At 40.3% G+C, this 21,046-nt stretch overlaps 1 protein-coding gene across 3 annotated transcripts in view; it reads right to left on the reverse strand.

The window, feature by feature from the left end:
* The window catches only part of LOC124622217 (3'-5' RNA helicase YTHDC2-like), a 302,377-nt gene that overhangs the window by 27,547 nt on the left and 253,784 nt on the right, over window positions 1-21,046 (reverse strand). For all 3 annotated transcript variants that reach the window (XM_047147868.1, XM_047147867.1, XM_047147869.1), the window contains exon 21: window positions 8,048-8,174. In XM_047147868.1, the coding sequence (XP_047003824.1) occupies window positions 8,048-8,174 (127 nt within the window). The remainder of the gene's footprint in view (window positions 1-8,047; window positions 8,175-21,046) is intronic.

Here is a 21,046-nt window from a genome sequence, read left to right on the forward strand (position 1 = left end):
TTGTTGCATGAAGTTCTCAATGATATCCAAGTCATGCAAATTATTTTATCTTTCGACTGTCTCCATTTAACCCATCCTGTGAGCTAAGATGTTCTGTTACCATGGCGTGCCATGTCAGTCACTATGTCTGAGGTCCATGCACACCAGGAGCAGCTGCAGTATTATTTTCAGGCCACTGGTGTGCAAACTGCTGCTTGAGACTTGGTAGAACATCCTCAGGTATTGGGTCTATTGTCTGAGGTACCATTTCACATGCGTCCATTGTTACATGTAGTGGGCTATTTTCTCTAACTCCATCTTCATACCTGTATCCCCTGAGGTCTTGATGGTGCCTCCATTGTGTCTACAGAAGATTGAGTGCCTGGTTCCAGGCAGAGCTCAGCTGAAAACTTGTGTCACAGTTAATGAGATTCTCTGTGACCTTAATCTCAATAGATTCTTTGATGACACTGTCCAAGTAGCTTGACATTTGTGTTAGAATTTTGACATCATTATAGTTCGTAGAATGACTGAGTTCTAAACAATGCTCAGCAACTGCTGAATTGGTTGCCTGTCTCAGTGTGGTGTGCCTCTGGAGTTCTTTGCATCTGATGTCAATGAGCCTAGTTGTATGGCTGATGTATGTCATACCACATTCAAATGGTATGTGGTAAACGCTCAGTTTACAGTTTATATAGACCCAGGTCATCTTTACATTCTCTAGCAGAGCCTTAACCCTGGTGGATGTAAGGAACACACACTCTTGATGTTATGTTTGGGGAGAATTCTGCTGATTTTGGCAGATATTGGACAGACATTTGGCAAATATGCAACCTGTTTTGTTTATTCTTGCAACTCTTCAGGAACCTCTGGTGGTGAAACAGAGTACAGTGCCTTTTGAACATCTCAAGAAGAGTATCCATGTTTGTAGATCACAGACTATAGGTGTTCTATCCCTGTTGCCAAATTATCAGAATCTGATAGAGCCCAGGCGAGTCATTCAGTGGGTGAACAGGTAGACCCTGTCGAAACTGACCATGATGTCATGATTCTGTGATGTGTAGCTGCCTTGGATGTTGCAGAAAATTTTCTAAATTGTGAATGTTATGGGCACATTTCCCCACATATGACGAAAGCATCCTCTTAACATGTTGAGCAGTAAGGCAGATGGCTGCACCAAGGTTGCTGACTATTGGATGTAGGAGAATCCCTTTCTTGTGCACCTTAGGCAGGTCATAAATTCTGGGCGGTACTGGTGCTTTTGTCCTTAACTGATTAACAATCTTTTCTGGAAGGCCAGTTTCCTTTGGAAGGGCCCTTGCCTTCTTATCCACCTTCTCTGTGGGGTCCCATTCTATTGGTCTTAATACCAGCTCGTCCATCAGAATCAACACAAAGCTACAGATGCTACATCACTACTGTTATAACATGAGGTATGAGTTAGCAAAACAACCACATTGACGACCCCTAATGTACATATACTGTCTATAGTGCATTATGTATCAACATTTCCCAAAATCATTCTGTATTGTGATCTGAAGACATTTATCATTTTCTGTAACTGATAATAGTGGCTTGCACTTACTAGTCAGAACATTAGCATGTTGATGCTTATAGTCACCCTACTAAAAGAGCACCCCTGATCTTCACGTATGTGGACAGCATCATTATGTGAAGGGAAACGCTAATTCCAATCCGAGCTCTGGAATTTGTAAACATTGCAATGGCGATGGTGCCAAGTTGACACCTCTACCACTCAATGTTGCAAGTGGTGCTACGCTTTCTCAGTGACTGCAAAACATCTGTTGGCCGTTCATTGTTTGTTGCGGATCATATCACCCATTCCAGTCATGTCAATGGTGTGGTATAAAGTATCATTAATTTCAGATGTATGTGATATGACCACTTCTTCTAGCTGTAGGAAAGTAGGCAGGAGCACTACCTTAAATAGCCAATCTCATGAGATCGTATATAATGTACGACACAATTTTGAGGAAGAAAGGGATAATGGCAGATCTCTTATACTGTTGTCACTGAGAAAGTAGCTGCGGGTCTGAAAATTGGAAACACCTCTGTAAAAAAGTAATAAGGGAGAAGTGTTGCTGGAGATCTACAGGAGCCAACTGCTGCTCTTTTGATTCCTGGAAAAAACAGTATGTGGTGCTGAAATGATGGAACTGAATAATTTTCAAGACGACACAATATAGCAACATGTACAGGGTGAAGAAAAATTCGCCCACTCGGACTTTGCACTGCAATTCCTCACATACTAGCAATACAAAAATGTCTTGTCACAAAATTTCATTCTGCGCATATTTCTGGCAGTAAATGGATGTTAAAGATTAGCAATTTGCCAACACTGGAATCACATGTATGGTAACTACCACTGTCAGTAGACAGTACTAGCGCTGAGAGGGTGGTGCAGTGGATAGCGTTTTGGGTTAGGATGCAGGTCGAGGGTTCGATTCTGGGTCGAAGCATATTTGATTTTATTTGCCAATTTCATTCTGTCAAACAACACTGTAGTACAGAGCTTTACTTAAGCCACATGTATCTGACATTTACATAGTGCTTTCCTAATGAAATATAGTGGATCTGAAAGTGGCAAGAATAGTAGTTGGTACTAATCGATGGGAGCACTGAGGGAGGGTACACAGAAAACAGGTTTGGAATCTAGCAGACGCAGTGTGGAAAGCAATTTGCGTCCACGACATGCAAAAGTCTTCTTTAAAAGCTGACCAATGAAAATGATTTACTTCCATTTCCGCGTTTGTAGTATTTAGGAGCAAACTTTTTGTAGTAGATCTGCTGTAATCGCTGTATGACAATTAACACGCCAGATACTGTACCATGCAGACTATATTTAGCAAATAAAAACAAATTTGCCTTGATCCAGAATCAAATCATAGATCTTCTGCATGCTAACCCAAAATGCTATCCACTGCACCAACTGCACGGCACTACTCCTATATACGACAGAGACAGTAACTGTACATATGATTACAGTGTTGCCAGATTGCCAATCTTTGATATCCATTTACAGCCAGAAAATGGGAGGAATTGCGTTATGAAGTCTGAGAGTGTGAATTTTTCTTCACCCTGTGTATGACTATTACATGTGGAAAGAATATCCAATCTGGAAGAAGCTGCTTCACTCACTGTGAGATCGAGTTGTATTTCGGAGGAAAAGCCAGTCTTCCAGTTGTACTGAAGAAGACAGAGTTTTGATGGAAAACAAATTGTTTGGTTGGACATAAAGTGGGTAAATGCTGACTGTGTGGACTGATGATGCAGCAGCATGACGAACAATAAAAGCTGTTGGTGGAAAAGGCAGTTTGCTCATTCATTTACATGCTGGAACAATCGGCAGGCTTGTACCAAATGCTTTGTTGCTGTTTACATCAAAGGTTCATAGACTCTTTGCTTCCGTAAATTGAAAAGGACTTCACTATAATATTGGATGATGCACAGTACCACTCCATTCAGTTAAATAAAAACACTACATCAAACAGCAGGAAGAGTGATATAGTGGACTGGCTAGAGAACAATGGCACAGGTTCATCTGATAGGGAAATGAAAATGGCAGAACTGCTGCAAATCATGAAAAAGCACCAATTATGTAATATCATTTATGGGATTGACCAAATTGCAGAAGAACATGGTCATAGATTGTTGCACCTTCCACCATATCACGCCATTCTCAATTTTAATGCAACAGAAATCATGTGGGCTCAAGAGAAATTATACATTGCAGACAGAAATTAAAGAATTAAATTAAAAGGTGCTTAATTTTTAATGTGTGACACACTGGGAAGTGTTACTCCCTCAAAATGGAACAATACTGTCAAACAAATATGGAAAAGTTAATAAGATAAGGCGAGTATCAGCAGCAGCAATGGCGAAGATAGTGACAGTAACATATGAAGACTGAGGAGTCAACCTTCTTACCTAAAATGCAGGCAAGAAATGCTTCTATGCATAAAATATGTATCAAAATACTGAAGCATCATAATATTTAATTTTTCTCAACACGTACTTCCAAAACTTTTATTTTTTAATTATGAAGAGAGCGTGTTTTGATTCCCTGATGTTATTAGTGTTTTTTCACGCTTCAGTAGCATGGCACTGCAACAGCTCTAAACTTTTTGGGTGTGATATTCGCAGAGGTGCAACCAACAAGTGTAAGAAGAAACAGCCACACAGCAGCACTGGCAACATAGCTACCAGCTGTCAGGGATGTTCTTTCAGCAGTTTGACTATCGATTTGAGTCTTGTTATTCTACTTGAGCTTCCTTTAGTACCTGCTTTTATTTATTTATTTATTTTATTATTACTGTGTACAATAAGTAAAGTAGTCATCAACCTGAAGATTGTTTTGAATGCCACAATGATTTACTAAGCATGGTCCTGTTGGAGGTAGTATTCCACTGGCTTCTCCAACCTTTGATCTGATGAACCCAGCCAGTGATAGGTGGACCTACAATTTAATGTGGATTCCAAACCACAGTACAGCTCGGCATTATTCACATCAACAAATATTGTCAGAGGCGAAATAGTGATAAACAAAAGATAAAAATCCTAGGACTGACATGGGATCGAACACGAGACCTTTGGATTCGTAATCTGGTAATGTACCATTGAGCCACAGTATATCCCAGAATATCCTCCCTACTCCTCCCTTTAGTAACATGTATTTCCTGATTCTAATTCTATTTGGTATTCATTTTTCAACTGAACTTCTAGTTACCCTGGTATATCCCATCTGATATAATTTCCTCTTTCATCTTCTTACCCCACCTTCAGGTCCTAGAGTTCTGCAATTTATTTTCCATAAGCAATGGAGTAGCAGAAACAGTTGAGCATGAGAGCATGATAATCCATTATCACACTCAATACTGACTGCCATGGAGCAGGTCATTGTTTTAAGTACATGATTATGTTTTAATTTGGATAATGATTTAGTACTCTCCCCCAGTTACTGGCCATGATGTTCTGGCAGGTAGAGCCTGGACTCCAGCCCTCAAGTCTAGGGTTCAATCCCAGACAGGGGTGAGGACTACTACTTGTTCCTGTCCTTCCAGGATGGCCCCAAGTCCTCGCAACCTGCTATCATATGAGTACCAGGGATCCAACCTGGAGGTTAAAGGCAGACATGGTGATGAGCCTGCAGTCTTCTCCCGTGGCGACGAGAGGTGTGCTCTCTGTAAGCTTAGTCACAGAGTTGAGCCACATACTTAACCCTTATTCTGCTACCAACAGAGGCGGGTGACAAAGGATCACTATTGTCTGTTTACAAGACAGGTGTCACTGGTATTCGGTTACAATTGTAAAATTTTTTCCAGTTCATTCCAGAATTGGTATAGCAACCAGTATGTATGACATGAAGAGACAAGCCTTGGTTGCAGTGTTAATATTCTTTCATATTATTTCCCAATGACGTGTTTCACCTTTATTTAGGCATCTTTGGTCTGGCTGATATTTGGTAACAAAAGGTACATGGGATACTGCGCATAAAATAGACTAGCACGTAAATGCACCTTGCCAACGCTTTAAAAACACTGCATGGTGTCCTTGTTATGGCGTGTGACGCAGTCCAATGCAAACCAAACAGTGTAATGTCTGCAGCCAGAATATGCACTACATCTCCAGCATGTTTATGATGTAAAGATTTATTGTAGGCATGATCCGATTTGGTTTGCATTGGACTTCACAGCTTGCTATAATAAGGACACTGCACACTGGTTTTAAAGCTTTGACAATGTACATTTACTAGCTGGGATATTTTATGCATGGTATACTATGCACCCATTGCTAACAAATATTGCCAATAAAGTTGAAACATGTCATTGGGAAATAATAAAAAAGCATCTTAACACTGCAACCAAGAATGATTGTCTCTTCATGCCGGTTAAAATTGTCGGCTGCAGGTTCTTGGGCAAAGAATCTGCAGTAGATTATTGTCAAGAGTGAAGGTAATTTGTGTGTAAATTCTTCATATTATTATTAAAGGGTTCTCACCATGTTCTGGGGCCTTTGTAAGTTTTAGCATTTTCAGATGATTTTCAACACCATTACAATGGTTACTCTTTTATTCATATTTGCAGTAAGACAAGTGAAAAGTAGCTCCATTCTGTGATCTTCTTTTGTAAAGGAACATTTGAAGAAAGAATTAAACATTTAAGCTCCTGTCCAGCTAATATCTACTTTGGCGCCTTATTTGTCAAATTTTTGTGCTACAGGCATAACAGCCTTAATATATGGCCAAAATTTCTAAGAGTTTTAAACAAAAACTTGTGATAACATTTTACTGGCTCCCTAGTAGCCAAGTTTGTTTCAGTTAATATCTGCAGCTTTATTCTTTGCTTTGTACATACAGTATAACCCCACTTTTACGTTCCCAGAATTAACATTTTCCCTCTGCTAACCCCCCGTTAACGACATTTTCTATCACTCATGTCAAATTTCCTACATACACAATGTTTTCTCACCCAATTTTATGCCTACATATCTATAATTTTCCCCCGATTTACACATTACGAAAAATTGTTTGTGGAGAAAAACCTAACGGCAAATGACGCTGGCATGATGTTGGCTGCCAAGTACTGTTTAAAAGCATTATGTGGTTAAATTTCTTAACATCTCAGGGCACTTTACTTAGCAGATTTGAACTGGTAAACGTGTAAAAGTTGGAATAATTCGTGCCATGTCTCCTGCTGCTGCCAAGCTATACTAGAAGTGGTGGCTCATGGGAGAAGCTAGGTTCGTTATGTAAAGAAATAATGACTAGTCACAATCATTTCCAAATTGTCTCTACTGCGCAATATGCAGTTTCATGATTGTTGTGAATCATCATGACATCTATGTCGAACCATATTTAGCATGATTAATCATTTAGCCACTTGTAACACTAGTTGACATCATCACTCACTTCGCGTTGCTCAAATATTTTTGGCTTAAACACAGTGACAATTATGTACTTTTCCATGCTTGTTTTCAAGAGCACTGTATTTTTTTGTGATGTTACACAAACAAAGAATGTGAGTTATAGTTTGTATGTGTGTGATTTTCTAGATAAATGAGGAAGCACAGCACCTGATAACCTCAAAAAGATGACTACAGTGCAATCAACACAGAAGAATGCATATGCATGCTTATGTAGATATTTGCACTTGACAAAGAGAGAAATATTCTCGAAACGCATCATGCTAAGCATGAAAAAAATACATAACAGGTGCAGTATTTCATTATTGCAGTATTTCATTATTTAAATAATGAATGGCAGCTGCAGTCTTTCCAAAAACATTGGTTATGACGTATCAAATACAGTCAAACGTTTCTGCTTCCCAGACAGTTATCAGTTCCAGTTACATCAGCAGTTTTTATCAGATAATAAACCTTTATTCGATAACAGACATGTCCCTGACAATTATTTTGATGCCTATTTTGTATATATTTATTATACATAAAAAGCAAAAATGTAAGTGGATACTGTATACATAACCTTTACAGCTTATAACGTTATTTACCACATTTTACATTTTCCCGCATTTTACACCATTTTTTTGAAGTCCCTTGAAAAGTGTAAAAGTGGGGTTTCATTGTATTATGCTAATTTTGTTTCTTAAAAGGCTTCCAATATTGGTTGTTTAATAAAGTGGTTTCAACTGTTTAATTTTTCTGTAGGTAAAATTTTTTCTCTAACCTGAGCAACTATTAGCTTCAACTTGATCTACAAAACACAACCCTAATTAAATGAATCTAGCATTTGTCTGAAAAATGAAGTAACCTTTTCTTTACCCACTTTACTGTAGATTTTTCTATTTATTCTTGTAGCACTTTGCACCACGTGACCACTGTTGCTGAAAGAAAATTATTACCACTGATTCCAGTTCTTGTGCAAACATCCTCAAAGAAGCCTAGTTGTTGGTAACAAAATTTCCATCCTGGTTCCACAGAATCTGATTTTGGTAATTTTTATGTACGCTTTTGGTAATTTCTCAGGAAATTTAGTATCTGACTATAATTTAGGGTATAAAGAAACAGCCAGAAACTGTCATCCTAGCAGTACCTGAGAGACAGAAATCGTTGCTGACTGGCCTTGGCCTTTGCCCGATTCCATTTGGTTGCTGCAGGCCAAGTGCAGCTTCCTCTGCTGTCAGCACCCCAACAACGGTCTTCACGACAAATTCATCAACCTATTTACAAACAACAGAAAAGTATAATAGCACAGTGCTTGTCTTTACACCAAGTTTCTTTGCCAAGTCAATAATATAACTTAACAGCTTCATAATGCTATTTTCCAACTTACTAGAGTCACATGAAATTATGTACAAACTCAATCATGTCAACACACTTACATGTACTGCATGAGATATTGTGTTGAATAGTACAACTTCAGTAACTTGTACTTAAGATTACATCCAAGTTCATTTATGTAAGCATGAAAGGTCATAGATTTTCCTCTAAGATTCTATAGTTATCTTAGGATATTTCAAGGGTTTTACACAAGCAACTTTTAACACTAATGGAAACAAGAACTGTGCAGTATAAAATTTTTACAGACAAGAGTTTGGTTGTAATATAGGATGCATCGAGTACTGCATTCCACCTATTACCAACATAAACAAAAAATTCACCTCACTAGAGTAATATCTAACACACAGTTATATGCAATACCCACATCATGTCAAAATAGGCCAATGCTTATACTACCTGCCACAATATAATTTTAATATCAAAGAGCTTTGTCAAGTATTTTGCATTGATGAGGATCTCCTCACTGTGTGTGTGTGTGTGTGTGTGTGTGTGTGTGTGTAAAACAAAGAATGTATGTAAACTATTCTTACTACTCAAATGTCCCAGTGAAACTGTAAACCAATATTAACTAATACTGCCACATAAACAGCAGGTAAAAATCCTACAACATTTCAGTATTATAAGATACATCCCCAAATTACCTGGTTACAGAGAAATCTACAAGGTCTACACAATAAAGAAGCTTTCAGTAACAGTTACAAGTTACATCGTATTGTTTGATGAAAGATCAGTTTATTGAGGCACACAGGAACAATATTTCAACAGCAGGCTAAGTTGTGACTGTCAGGCAAGTCGATACACCGAGAGGCCTGATCGCATTAACTTTAAAAGTTTAGGTGTCACCTCACTCCTATCTGACACTGCATATTTACCATACATTCAATCTATATCACTGAGTCAATAAGAAACAGCAGCAGAGGAGCTTTGTCTGGCATTATAAGCCACATTATGGAGAACCGTGTAATGTAAAACATAATCATCCACACACTCATAAATAATAATAATGACAAAAAAGTATGAGCCAGAAGTGTATTAGATAACTTGCCAAGCAGTCTGCCACACATCAGTTGGTCATACAGGAGACAAACAGCAATCTGAACACCAGCTAGATATATGTTTATGACAACCTGGCAATGTAGCAGTTGGAGCTTTGTTTGGAATTTTGACGAACTATGGATGATGCAAGATGATGAGAAAGACGTGTAATTTCTGGAAGACAGATATAAAAATATAAATTAAATTGGAAATGCAGATAGCCTTATTAGCCATGACTCAAAAACCCACCTCAAACACACAGGACCCTGTCTTCTGCTTGCCTAAGGAACACTGATGGTTAGAAGCAGAATTCAGTGATCAAAATGAGTAGATTGAAGAACAAGGTGGATCCAGAAAAATACTGAGGAATTGGACAGATCAATAAAGAGGTACATGCAGTACTAGGGTGTAAATCTGGAATGGAACAACTGGTCTGCCACTGTCATCGGTGGAAGGAGTGGAAGATGATCATAGGTGCAAAATCAGTACACCAAATTATGACAACTCAATCTGATGACAAGCTGCACCAAATGAACGGATGCTTGGTCAACAGTGCAAAGTTTCATTTGAGGAGGGATGACAATCAATGATGCATGAAGTCTGCGACAATCACACATCACAGTGAGACAAAGATGCCAACAGGCAAAAGACTGCAACATGCAAGAATTCAAAGTTCTCTCAACTGCGAAAAACTCTGCAAATAACAGAAACGAACTTGTTGGCTATCAACTTAATATATAAGAATCTACACTGGGACGCCTTATCAATGTATGACGAGTGTATCTAATATGCTACCAGGGCTAAATACTAAGCCCATCCAGAAAATTTTCTCTCTGAAGCACCTAAGGAGGCCAGAAGGAAGCCATGCCAATTCATCACACAAAAACTATTTAAAGAAAGAAAAAGAATCATCCCTGCAATAATTATTAGCAGCAAAAACACAACTGTATTGCTACAGAAAGTGAGCAACCTGAAATGCCTTTGAAGAGAATATACAAAGTTAAATACAATGAAAATAAAGGATAGACGGAATTCACAGGAGATACACACTTTTCCAAAAATCCACACTTTTCCGAAAATCGGGTCTATGTAATGAAATCAGGAAAAGGTAACCACTAAACCACAGTGGATTGCTATGTGGAGTACAGAAATATATAACACAAAACAGCATTCACTCTAGCTTTTGAGCAGAAACTCTTTTTCTAGCAACAGTGTACCCATGCACACACACAGCTGTTGTGGCTTCAAACACAATGAAAAGCACAGTTAAAAGAAATCCACAGTTTATTTGGTCATGGGGTGACAGCACAACAGTTATAGGTCACAGGATGATATCACACAGAACAGCTATAGATTAGAGACATGTGCAATCAGATGACTAATACAGACATGTTGACACGTACAGCCTGACAGGTACAGGCTAGAGACAAGTACAGGCAGCTGACAGACACAGACTACCGGCGGGTGCATGGACAGTGCTGCAAGAGTCATATCTACTGCAGTGTATACACAACATACAATGTAAGGAAACGTGGTGGGCCTCTAATGACCGATAGTCAAAAGTGTCTAAAAAAGGTTCAGCAAAGGCAATAAGGATTCTGTCCCAAGGTAGCAAGGGTGCCAATGAAGGGAGAAAAAACAGTGTGCAGTGACTAATGTAGGTTGTGGCAGGTTTCAACTGAGACTAGAAGAAGCTGTTTGTAGCTTACCAGATGGCACTTGATGGAAGCCAATGATAGGGAGCCCAGCCTTGCATATGGTAGTGAGCTGAGGAGCGAAACAGGCTCAGGCGTCCACATGCAGCTCTCCCATGTTGTATGAAGCAAGAGGGGCAAGACAGAAGTGGTGCACAGTGCCCTTGTTGTTGCTGCTGTTAGAGTTGTCCACTGTGGCAGGTTTCTTGGTTGTAACCACAGTGGGTTCCTCTTCCCTCGGTAGGCTTGTAGCAATGCGCCGACGTGATCCACAAACAACGACAACACTGCCCCCCCCCCCCCCCCCCCACTACAATTAGAGGGAGCAGAAAACAGTGCTCAGTGACAAATCCCAACAAGAAAGATAGCACTGATGAACATCGATGTGCGTTAGACAGTAGATGGCATCCCGAACTAATGAGACAGAGACTGATGCAGCGGACTGTGGCACAAGAAAAAATTTGAAGAAAACAGCTAGATAGGGTGCATGAGCAACCAGAGGAACACAGTGAGCTACACATGAGAGAAAAGTGCAATGAAGCTGGGCCTAAGGAGGAGGCTAATTGACACAACAATGAAGAGGCGAGGCCAAGTCCTGAAAAGGAGGCCAACAAACTAAGAAGAGGAGGCAGATCCTGAAAAATGAAGTCATTGAACAGAACAGGGAGACCGACCCGGAAAATGAGGTCAAAGAAGAGAACAAGGAGGCTGAACCGGAAAAAGGATGCCAAGCAACAGAACAACAAAAAAGAGGGAGGCCATTCCGAAAAAGGAGGTCACAACAAATACAAAGTATCACCAGCATTTGTGTCCGTTTCACAAAATGCGACAAAGTGGTGGCAGAGCTGTTGTCAGAAGCTTGTCAAACTGCAGCAGACTAGTCAGACGGTGGAATACTGCGATAGTACGGAGGAGCCGGCAGTGTCAACATGGCTACAAAGTGGTCGAGGGAGCCTGAACAAATGACTGTTGCAGAAGTGATGAAAACGATCACGAAAGTTATGCACATGAAAGTTCCTCAGTGGAGCGCACAAACGATCTATAGTGGAGCCCGAAAGTTTCACTTGTCAGCACGTGCACTATATGGCAGACGAGAAGAGAGGAAACAACTGCAAGAATGAACACATGTGAGAAACAGACTGATCACCACTTACGGTGTAGCTTGGAACATAATGAAAAAGGTGGTTACACGAAATCCAGACAGTTATAGGTCATGGGGTGACATCAAACACAGCAGGTACAGACTAGAGACGCTTGTAATCAAATGACTAATACAGACACGTTGCTGCATACAAAAAACAAGTACAGACTAGCGACAAGTACAGACAGTGACAGATTCTTAAATATACCGACGTGAGTTAGTAATTCCTACACTCCTTCAACATATCCTTTTACACATTACAACAACAGAAATTCCTCTACGAAACATGACGAGCTGCCGAGGAAAAACTATTTCCATTTGTTTTCAAATCTGCTGCCTCTCAGAATTTTTATATCAACAATATATAAAACCATCTGTTGCAGCATTGTGCACCCCTTTTGTGGTCAAGACAAGCTTAATGTGGAATAATGAATGCCACTCTTCCTTCTAATATTGTAATTATGTATATTAATGTTCCTTTTCAACTGCAATGGATTGTTTACAACAAACTTCAAGAGGGAAAAAATATACTGTGAAGCAGTGGCCAGAAGCATGCTGAATAAAAACAGCAGCATTTGTTGTAAGTTGGGCTGGGTTGTTTGGGGGAAGAGACGAAACAGCGAGGTCATCGGTCTCATTGGATTAGGGAAGGACGGGGAAGGAAATCGGCCACACCCTTTCAAAGGAACCATGCCAGCATTTGCCTGGAGCGATTTAGGGAAATTATGGAAAACCTAAATCACGATGGCCAGTCGTGGAATGTAACCATCGTCCTCCCGAACACGAGTCCAGTGTGCTAACCAATGCGCCACCTCGCTCGGTCTTTTGTAAGTACTTTATTAAAGACACACTCCTTAAACAGATGTCTACAAGATGATTGTGGGTCACCGCTATGTATTATTCTCACAGCATATTTTTCAGCAATGAAGACATCCTTTATTAAAAAAGAGTTACTTCAGCACATTATTTCATATGACATTATTCAACGAAAATATGCAAAATATGTGAACATAACGATTTGTGTCTCTCCGAGACTTGCAATGACTCTAAGAGCAAGTGTGGTTGAACTAAATAGTTTTAGGAGTTCTAAAATGTGCTTTATCCAGTTTAAATTCTCATGAATATGGACACTTAAATTTTCTGAAGTTTCCATCCTATTTATTATTTCCTCAGCATGTGTTATAAGCACCTCTAAAGGGTGTTTACACCCATGCATCTTGCGGCTTTAGTTGCTGTGTTGTTATAGTCTGCTCCTCGCAGAAGTTGAGGCACTCAGAATGAACACGGGTGCGAAAGGAATCACTCGCACATACATGTTGAGGAAGAGGTATGCAACCTACATGCTTACCTCTACTTCCATGTGAGACAAACATAGTTGCAAGGTGACGAAGAGCAAGGTCGGTCCACAGGTGTAACTGTACCTTAAAAGTGCAGAACTGAATATGTTGTGGCTTTTTAAAATTGATGTATACAAGTGTCACACGCAAAACAACTAGTTCTGCTTCTTTCTGTGTTCTTTTGGTTAGATACGACATTATCTAGGGCAACAGTCTGGATGATTGACTGATCTGGCCTTGTAACAATAACCAAAACGGCCTTGCTGTGCTGGTACTGCGAACGGATGAAAGCAAGGGGAAACTACGGCCATAATTTTTCCCGAGGGCATGCAGCTTTAACGTATGATTAAGTGATGATGGCGTCCTCTTGGGTAAAATATTCCGAAGGTAAAATAGTCCCCCATTCGGATCTCCGGGCGGGGACTACTCAAGAGGATGTCGTTATCAGGAGAAAGAAAACTGGCGTTCTACGGATCAGAGCGTGGAATGTCAGATCACTTAATCGGGCAGGTAGGTTAGAAAATTTAAAAAGGGAAATGGATAGGTTAAAGTTAGATATAGTGACAATTAGTGAAGTTCGGTGGCAGGAGGAACATGACTTCTGGTCAGTTGACTACAGGGTTATAAACACAAAATCAAATAGGGGTAATGCAGGAGTAGGTTTAATAATGAATAGGAAAATAGGAATGCGGGTAAGCTACCACAAACAGCATAGTGAACACATTATTGTGGCCAAGATAGATACGAAGCCCACACCTACTACAGTAGTACAAGTTTATATGCCAACTAGCTCTGCAGATGACGAAGAAATTGAAGAAATGTATGATGAAATACAAGAAATTATTCAGATAGTGAAGGGTGACGAAAATTTAATAGTCATGGGTGACTGGAATTCGGCAGTAGGAAAAGGGAGAGAAGGAAACGTAATAGGTGAATATGGATTGGGGCTAAGAAATGAAAGAGGAAGCCGTCTGGTAGAATTTTGCACAGAGCATAACTTAAACATAGCTAACACTTGGTTTAAGAATCATGAAAGAAGGTTGTATACATGGAAGAACCCTGGATATACTAAAAGGTATCAGATAGATTATATAATGGTAAGACAGAGATTTAGGAACCAGGTTTTAAACTGTAAGACATTTCCAGGGGCAGATGTGGACTCTGACCACAATTTATTGGTTATGACCTGTAGATTAAAACTGAAGAAATTCCAAAAAGGTAGGAATTTAAGGAGATGGGACCTGTATAAACTGAAAGAACCACAGGTTGTACAGAGTTTCAGGGAGATCATAAGGGAACAACTGACAGGAATGGGGGACAGAAATACAGTAGAAGAAGAATGGGTAGCTCTGAGGGATGAAATAGTGAAGGCAGCAGAGGATCAAGTAGGTAAAAAGACGAGGGCTAATAGAAATCCTTGGGTAACAGAAGAAATATTGAATTTAATTGATGAAAGGAGAAAATATAAAAATGCAGTAAATGAAGCAGGAAAAAGGAATACAAACGTCTCAAAAATGAGATCGACAGGAAGTGCAAAATGGCTAAGCAGGTGGCTAGAGGACAAATGTAAGGATGTAGAGGCTTATCTCACTAGGGGTAAGACAGATACTGCCTACACGAAAATTAAAGAGACCTTTGGAGGTAAGAGAACCACTTGTATGAACATCAAGAGCTCAGATGGAAACCCAGTTCTAAGCAAAGAAGGGAAAGCAGAAAGGTGGAAGGAGTATATAGAGGGTCTATACAAGGGCAATGTACTTGAGGACAATATTATGGAAATGGAAGAGGATGTAGATGAAGATGAAATGGGAGATATGATACTGCGTGAAGAGTCTGACAGAGCACTGAAAGACCTGAGTCGAAACAAGGCCCCGGAGTAGACAACATTCCATTGGAACTACTGATGGCCTTGGGAGAGCCAGTCCTGACAAAACTCTACCATCTGGTAAGCAAGATGTATGAAACAGGAGAAATACCCTCAGACTTCAAGAAGAATATAACAATTTCAATCCCAAAGAAAGCAGGTGTTGACAGATGTGAAAATTACCGAACAATCAGTTTAATAAGCCACAGCTGCAAAATACTAACACAAATTCTTTACAGACGAATGAAAAAACTAGTAGAAGCCGACCTCGGGGAAGATCAGTTTGGATTCCATAGAAATACTGGAACACGTGAGGCAATACTGACCTTACGACTTATCTCAGAAGAAAGATTAAGGAAAGGCAAACCTACGTTTGTAGCTTTTGTAGACTTAGAGAAAGCTTTTGACAATGTTGACTGGAATACTCTCTTTCAAATTCTAAAGGTGTCAGGAAAATACAGGGAGCAAAAGGCTATTTACAATTTGTACAGAAACCAGATGGCAGTTGTAGAGTCGAGGGACATGAAATGGAAGCAGTTGTTGGGAAGGGAGTAAGACAGGGTTGTAGCCTCTCCCTGATGTTATTCAATCTGTATATTGAACAAGCAGTAAAGGAAACAAAAGAAAAATTTGGAGTAGGTATTAAAATCGATGGAGAAGAAATAAAAACTTTGAGGTTCGCTGATGACATTGTAATTCTGTCAGAGACAGCAAAGGACTTGGAAGAGCAGTTGAATGGAATGGATAGCGTCTTGAAGGGAGGATATAAGATGAACATCAACAAAAGCAAAACGAGGATAATGGAATGTAGTCGAATTAAGTCGGGTGATGCTGAAGGAATTAGATTAGGAAATGAGACAGTTAAAGTAGTAAAGAAGTTTTGCTATTTGGGGAGCAAAATAACTGATGATGGTCGAAGTAGAGAGGATATAAAATGTAGACTGGCAATGGCAAGGAAAGCGTTTCTGAAGAAGAGAAATTTGTTAACATCAAGTATAGATTTAAGTGTCGGGAAGTCATTTGTGAAAGTATTTGTATGGAGCGTAGCCATGTATGGAAGTGAAAGATGGACGATAAATAGTTTGGACAAGAAGAGAATAGAAGCTTTCGAAATGTGGTGCTACAGAAGAATGCTGAAGATTAGATGGGTAGATCACATAACTAATGAGGAAGTATTGAATAGGATTGGGGAGAAGAGGAGTTTGTGGCACAGCTTGACCAGAAGGGGGGATCGGTTGGTAGGACATGTTCTGAGGCATCAAGGGATCTCCAATTTAGTATTGGAGGGCAGCGTGGAGGGTACAAATCGTAGAGGGAGACCAAGAGATGAATACACTAAGCAGATTCAGAAGGATGTAGGTTGCAGTAGGTACTGGGAGATGAAGAAGCTTGCACAGGATAGAGTAGCATGGAGAGCTGCATCAAACCAGTCTCAGGACTGAAGACCACAACAACTACAATGACATTATCTGTTGCTTGCCTACAGCATCAGTTTCATAAAACCTCAGTTTATCTAGTAGGATATTGTGGTTCACACAGTTAGATGCCTTAGGTCACAGAAAATACCAACCTGTGCGGTTTTGCTACTTAATGCTTGTAAAATTTGGTACGTAAACGTGTAAACGGGGTTCTCAGCAGAGCAATTCTTCTGATTTACTGAAGATATTACTTTTACTCAGGTAAGATACTACTGATACTATTCTAGAATACATCACCTTCTCAAAAATTTTGGAAAATAGCGACTGAAGTGAAACAGATTGGTAGTTATTGACATCTCTCCCATCAACTTTCTGATAGGGGAGTTTAACAATGTCATACTTCAATCTCTCTGAAAAAATGGCTTAAGAGAGTGATGCATTACATATTTATGATAAGACAGGGCTTATTATAACACATGAGCTTTTACTGAGGGAATATATTATTTTCTTTTGGCGATTTGGTTTTTCAATATACCGCAGTGCTTTTTCTCTGGAACTGTTTGTCCCTATATTTCCTACCATATTTAAGAAAGGATTATTAAACACATTTGCTACTTGTGACTTATTTATAGCCCTTCCATTTAAGTTAATAGTGACATTATTCTGTCATTTCGCTGGTTGTCCTGCCTCTTGTTTCACTATGTTTCATACAGCCTTAAGTCTGTTGTCAGAATGATTGATTTCTGACAAAATGTGCATGTTCCTAAATTTTTTAATAGCCCTTCTTAGTAATTTTGAGTGGTTTCTGTAGTGTGCAACTACTGCACGACCTTTACTTGTTCTTGCAAAGAGATTCAATTCTCTTTTCCTTTCACAAAGTTCTTCAGTCCCTCTAATAATCCATGGTCTTTTACATGGCTGTTTAATGTCCTTCCTGATTAGATTTTTCGGAAAGCTATTTTCATATAATGATACAATTTATCAAGGAAAAAATTAAATTTCAGCATTTGGTTTAGTATAAATTTCATCCCACGCCATCTTTTGTAACCTATTCTTAAAAACATTTGAGTCATTAATTATACTGATTTCCACTGAGGAGTATCTATACTGTAAGGCAGTATCTCATTTATCCTAAATAACTGTACATCACGATCATAGAGAGCATTTGTTAATGGGTATACAGTTAATTCCTACTTCGAGCTTTATCAAACAAAACATGGTCTGTTATGGTCCTACTACCTTTATCCACCCATGTTGGAAAGTAAATACACAGAGATTAAATTCTAGGATCCAAATAAGGTTTCCAGATCATTTTTTCTGTCCTAACCCTTTTCAAAACTTGTAGTAACCCATACATTACCGCACCTTGGCCGCTACTATTACATTGTACAAAACACAGTTTGAGTAGTACACTGTTTGTCTGCTCCAGACCCCCACCAGAGATTGCCGATTTGGATTCAACTCCCCAGATGCCTGCAGCCGAGAGCCCATAGCCTTGGCAGGCAAAATGCTCTTTAAATATGTCCGTGCACTCACTCTGGCCCGCAGTCTGTATCTGTCAACTTTCTGTATTTGTCTCTAATCTGTACCTGTTAATTTGTATGCCTTCTTTTCAGGAATGGCCTCCCTCTTTTCATTGTTCTGTTAGTTGTCTTTCTTTTCAGGAATGGCATTCCTCTTTTTGCTGTTTTATTCACTGGCCTCCTTTTCCAGACCGATCTCTCTGTTCTCCTTATTGGTTTCTTTTTATGAGTCAGCCTCCCTGTTCTCTTTGTTGGCCTCCTTTTGCGGGTCATCCTCGCCATTCTGTTCATTCGTTTCATTTTTTAGGCTCTGCCTCCTCTTCTTGGTTTGTTGGCCTCCTACTTAGGACTCGGCCTCTCCTCTTCGTAGTGTTGATTAGCCACCATCTCACGCCCAGCTTCACTCTCCTTTTTTCTGATGTGTAGTTCACTCTTTTCTTCTCCTTGCTTGTGCACTGTCATCTCGCCGCTTGCCTTGACTTTTTCCTCATGCCACATTCCACTGCATCAGTCTCTGTCTCACTGGTTCAGGAAGCAATCCACCATCACCCAGCCCCCAACATCATTCGTCAGTGCTATCATTCTGTTGGGATCCATCACTGAATGCTGTTTTCTGTTCTCTCCAGTTGAAGTGGGTTGGGCGGACAGTGCTGTTGCTCGTGGATCATGTTGATGCATTGCAAACAAACCTGCCGGATTATGAGAAACCCGCTGCAGACACTGGTGATACTTTGTTCTTGTTGTGACCTCGTTTATGGGAATGGTCTCCTTCATTTTTGTTGTTCTGTTGGTTGAATGGTCTTCTTTCTGATTTTCTGTTCATTGATCCCCTTTACAGTTGAGCCTCCCAGTTCTCTTCTTTGGCCTCCTTTTCCAAGTCAGCCTCCCCATTCTGTTCGGTGGCTTGTTTTTTCAGGATCTGCCTCCTCTTCTTGATTTGTTGGCCTTCTTAGGCCCAGATTCAACTATCCTTTGTAATCATGTGTAGTTCACTGTTTTCTTCTCCTTGCTCGTGCACCCTCTTGTGTCGACTTTTTACTCGTGTTGCACTCCACTGCATCTCTGCCTCATTGGTATGGGATGCCATCCACCGCCTAATGCCTATTGATGTTGTTCATCAGTGCTATCTTTCTTGTTGGGGTTTGTTGCTGAACATTGTTTTCTGCTCTCTTCAATCGAAGTGGGGGGGGGGGGGGGGGGGCAATGTTGATGTTGTTTGTGGATCACATTGCCGCATAACCACAAATCCACTGGGTTATAGGAACATGCTACGGTCCCAACCAAGAAACATCGTCACAACGAACAATTCGATCAGCAGCAACGACAAGGGCACCGTGCACCACTTCCGTCCTATCAAATCTTGCTTCGTGCAACATGAGACAGCTGCTTGTGGACATCTGAGCCTGTTTCACTCCTCAGCTCACTATTGTTTGGCTGGGCTCCCTATTGTAGGCTCCCATCAAATGCCGTTTGGTAAGCTACAAACAGCTTCTCCTAGTCTTGGCCGCGACCTACGTTAGACACTGCACACTGTTTTTTTCTCCCTTGGATGGCACCTTTACGAGCACCTCCAGGCACCTTATGCATCTTTACAAGCATCTCTAGCATTATCACAGGTGCCTTGATGCAGAGTGGGTGCACCCTACCTTCCTTCAGGCACCTCCAGCAACTTCACGGGCACGTTTAGGCATTTCTACCACTGACATGGGTGCCTCAGCCTGCCACAGTTGTCTCCTGCACCCATGCAGGCACCTCCAAACCAGCTGCAGGCACCTCCTGCACCTGCAGGCACCCCCTGCACCTACATGGACACCTGTTACCTATGCAGGTGCCTCCTGCATAGGTAACATAGGGTCCTCCCTTACTGATGATGTAAATATTTTATCAAAGGCCAAACTCCTTAAACATATGTCTAGTACATGATTGTGGGTAGCTCCACATATTCTTATTAAAGTAAATTTCTGAGTCATGAAGAGGTCATTTCTTAAAGATGAGTTACCCCAGCACAGTATTCCAATGACATTATTGAAAGAAAATATGTAAAATGTGTCAACTTACTCACCACAAGTGTGTGTGTGAGTGTGTGTGGTTGCCTGTGTGAATGCGTGTAGTAACCATATGTTATTACACCTTCGCTGCCACAACTGCGGTGTGCATCACGCATTCTCAGTTGCACTCCATTCAGCTGCCCCAGGCCCTCACCAGAGTTCAGTGATTAGGATGTGGCACCTCAGTCACTTCCAGGCAAGAGCCAGTGGCCCCTCTGGTGAGTAAAATGTTCTGTATATGTCCATGCACCAGCTCCAGCTAGCATTCTGTATCTGTCTGACAACTGTCTATCCTTGTCTCTGGCCTGCACCTGTCAGTCTGTACATGTCTGTATTTGTCATTTGATTGCACGTGTCTCTAGTCTGCAAATGTCCTATATGATGTCATCCCATGACCTAAAACTGTTGAGCTGTCACTCCATGACCAAATAAATTGAGGAATTCTTGTAACCACATTTTTCACTGTGTTCCAAGCCACAACAAAATCTGCACTGAAATCACAACAGACTATCAACAGCTTGCTCCTATCTGACAGATTGCATAGTAAGGAATCCAAATTTCTCATAAGCACCTCAAAAATTCTCATTGTGATTCTACATGCAGTTTACAATTGAAAGTGAACCATTTTTCAGTTTTAATTCACAACCACATACTTATGTGTGTGATCAATACAGTATCTACTTGTCTCAAC

This window comes from Schistocerca americana, chromosome 7 (genome assembly GCF_021461395.2).
Source record: "Schistocerca americana isolate TAMUIC-IGC-003095 chromosome 7, iqSchAmer2.1, whole genome shotgun sequence".
NCBI lineage: Eukaryota > Metazoa > Arthropoda > Insecta > Orthoptera > Acrididae > Schistocerca > Schistocerca americana.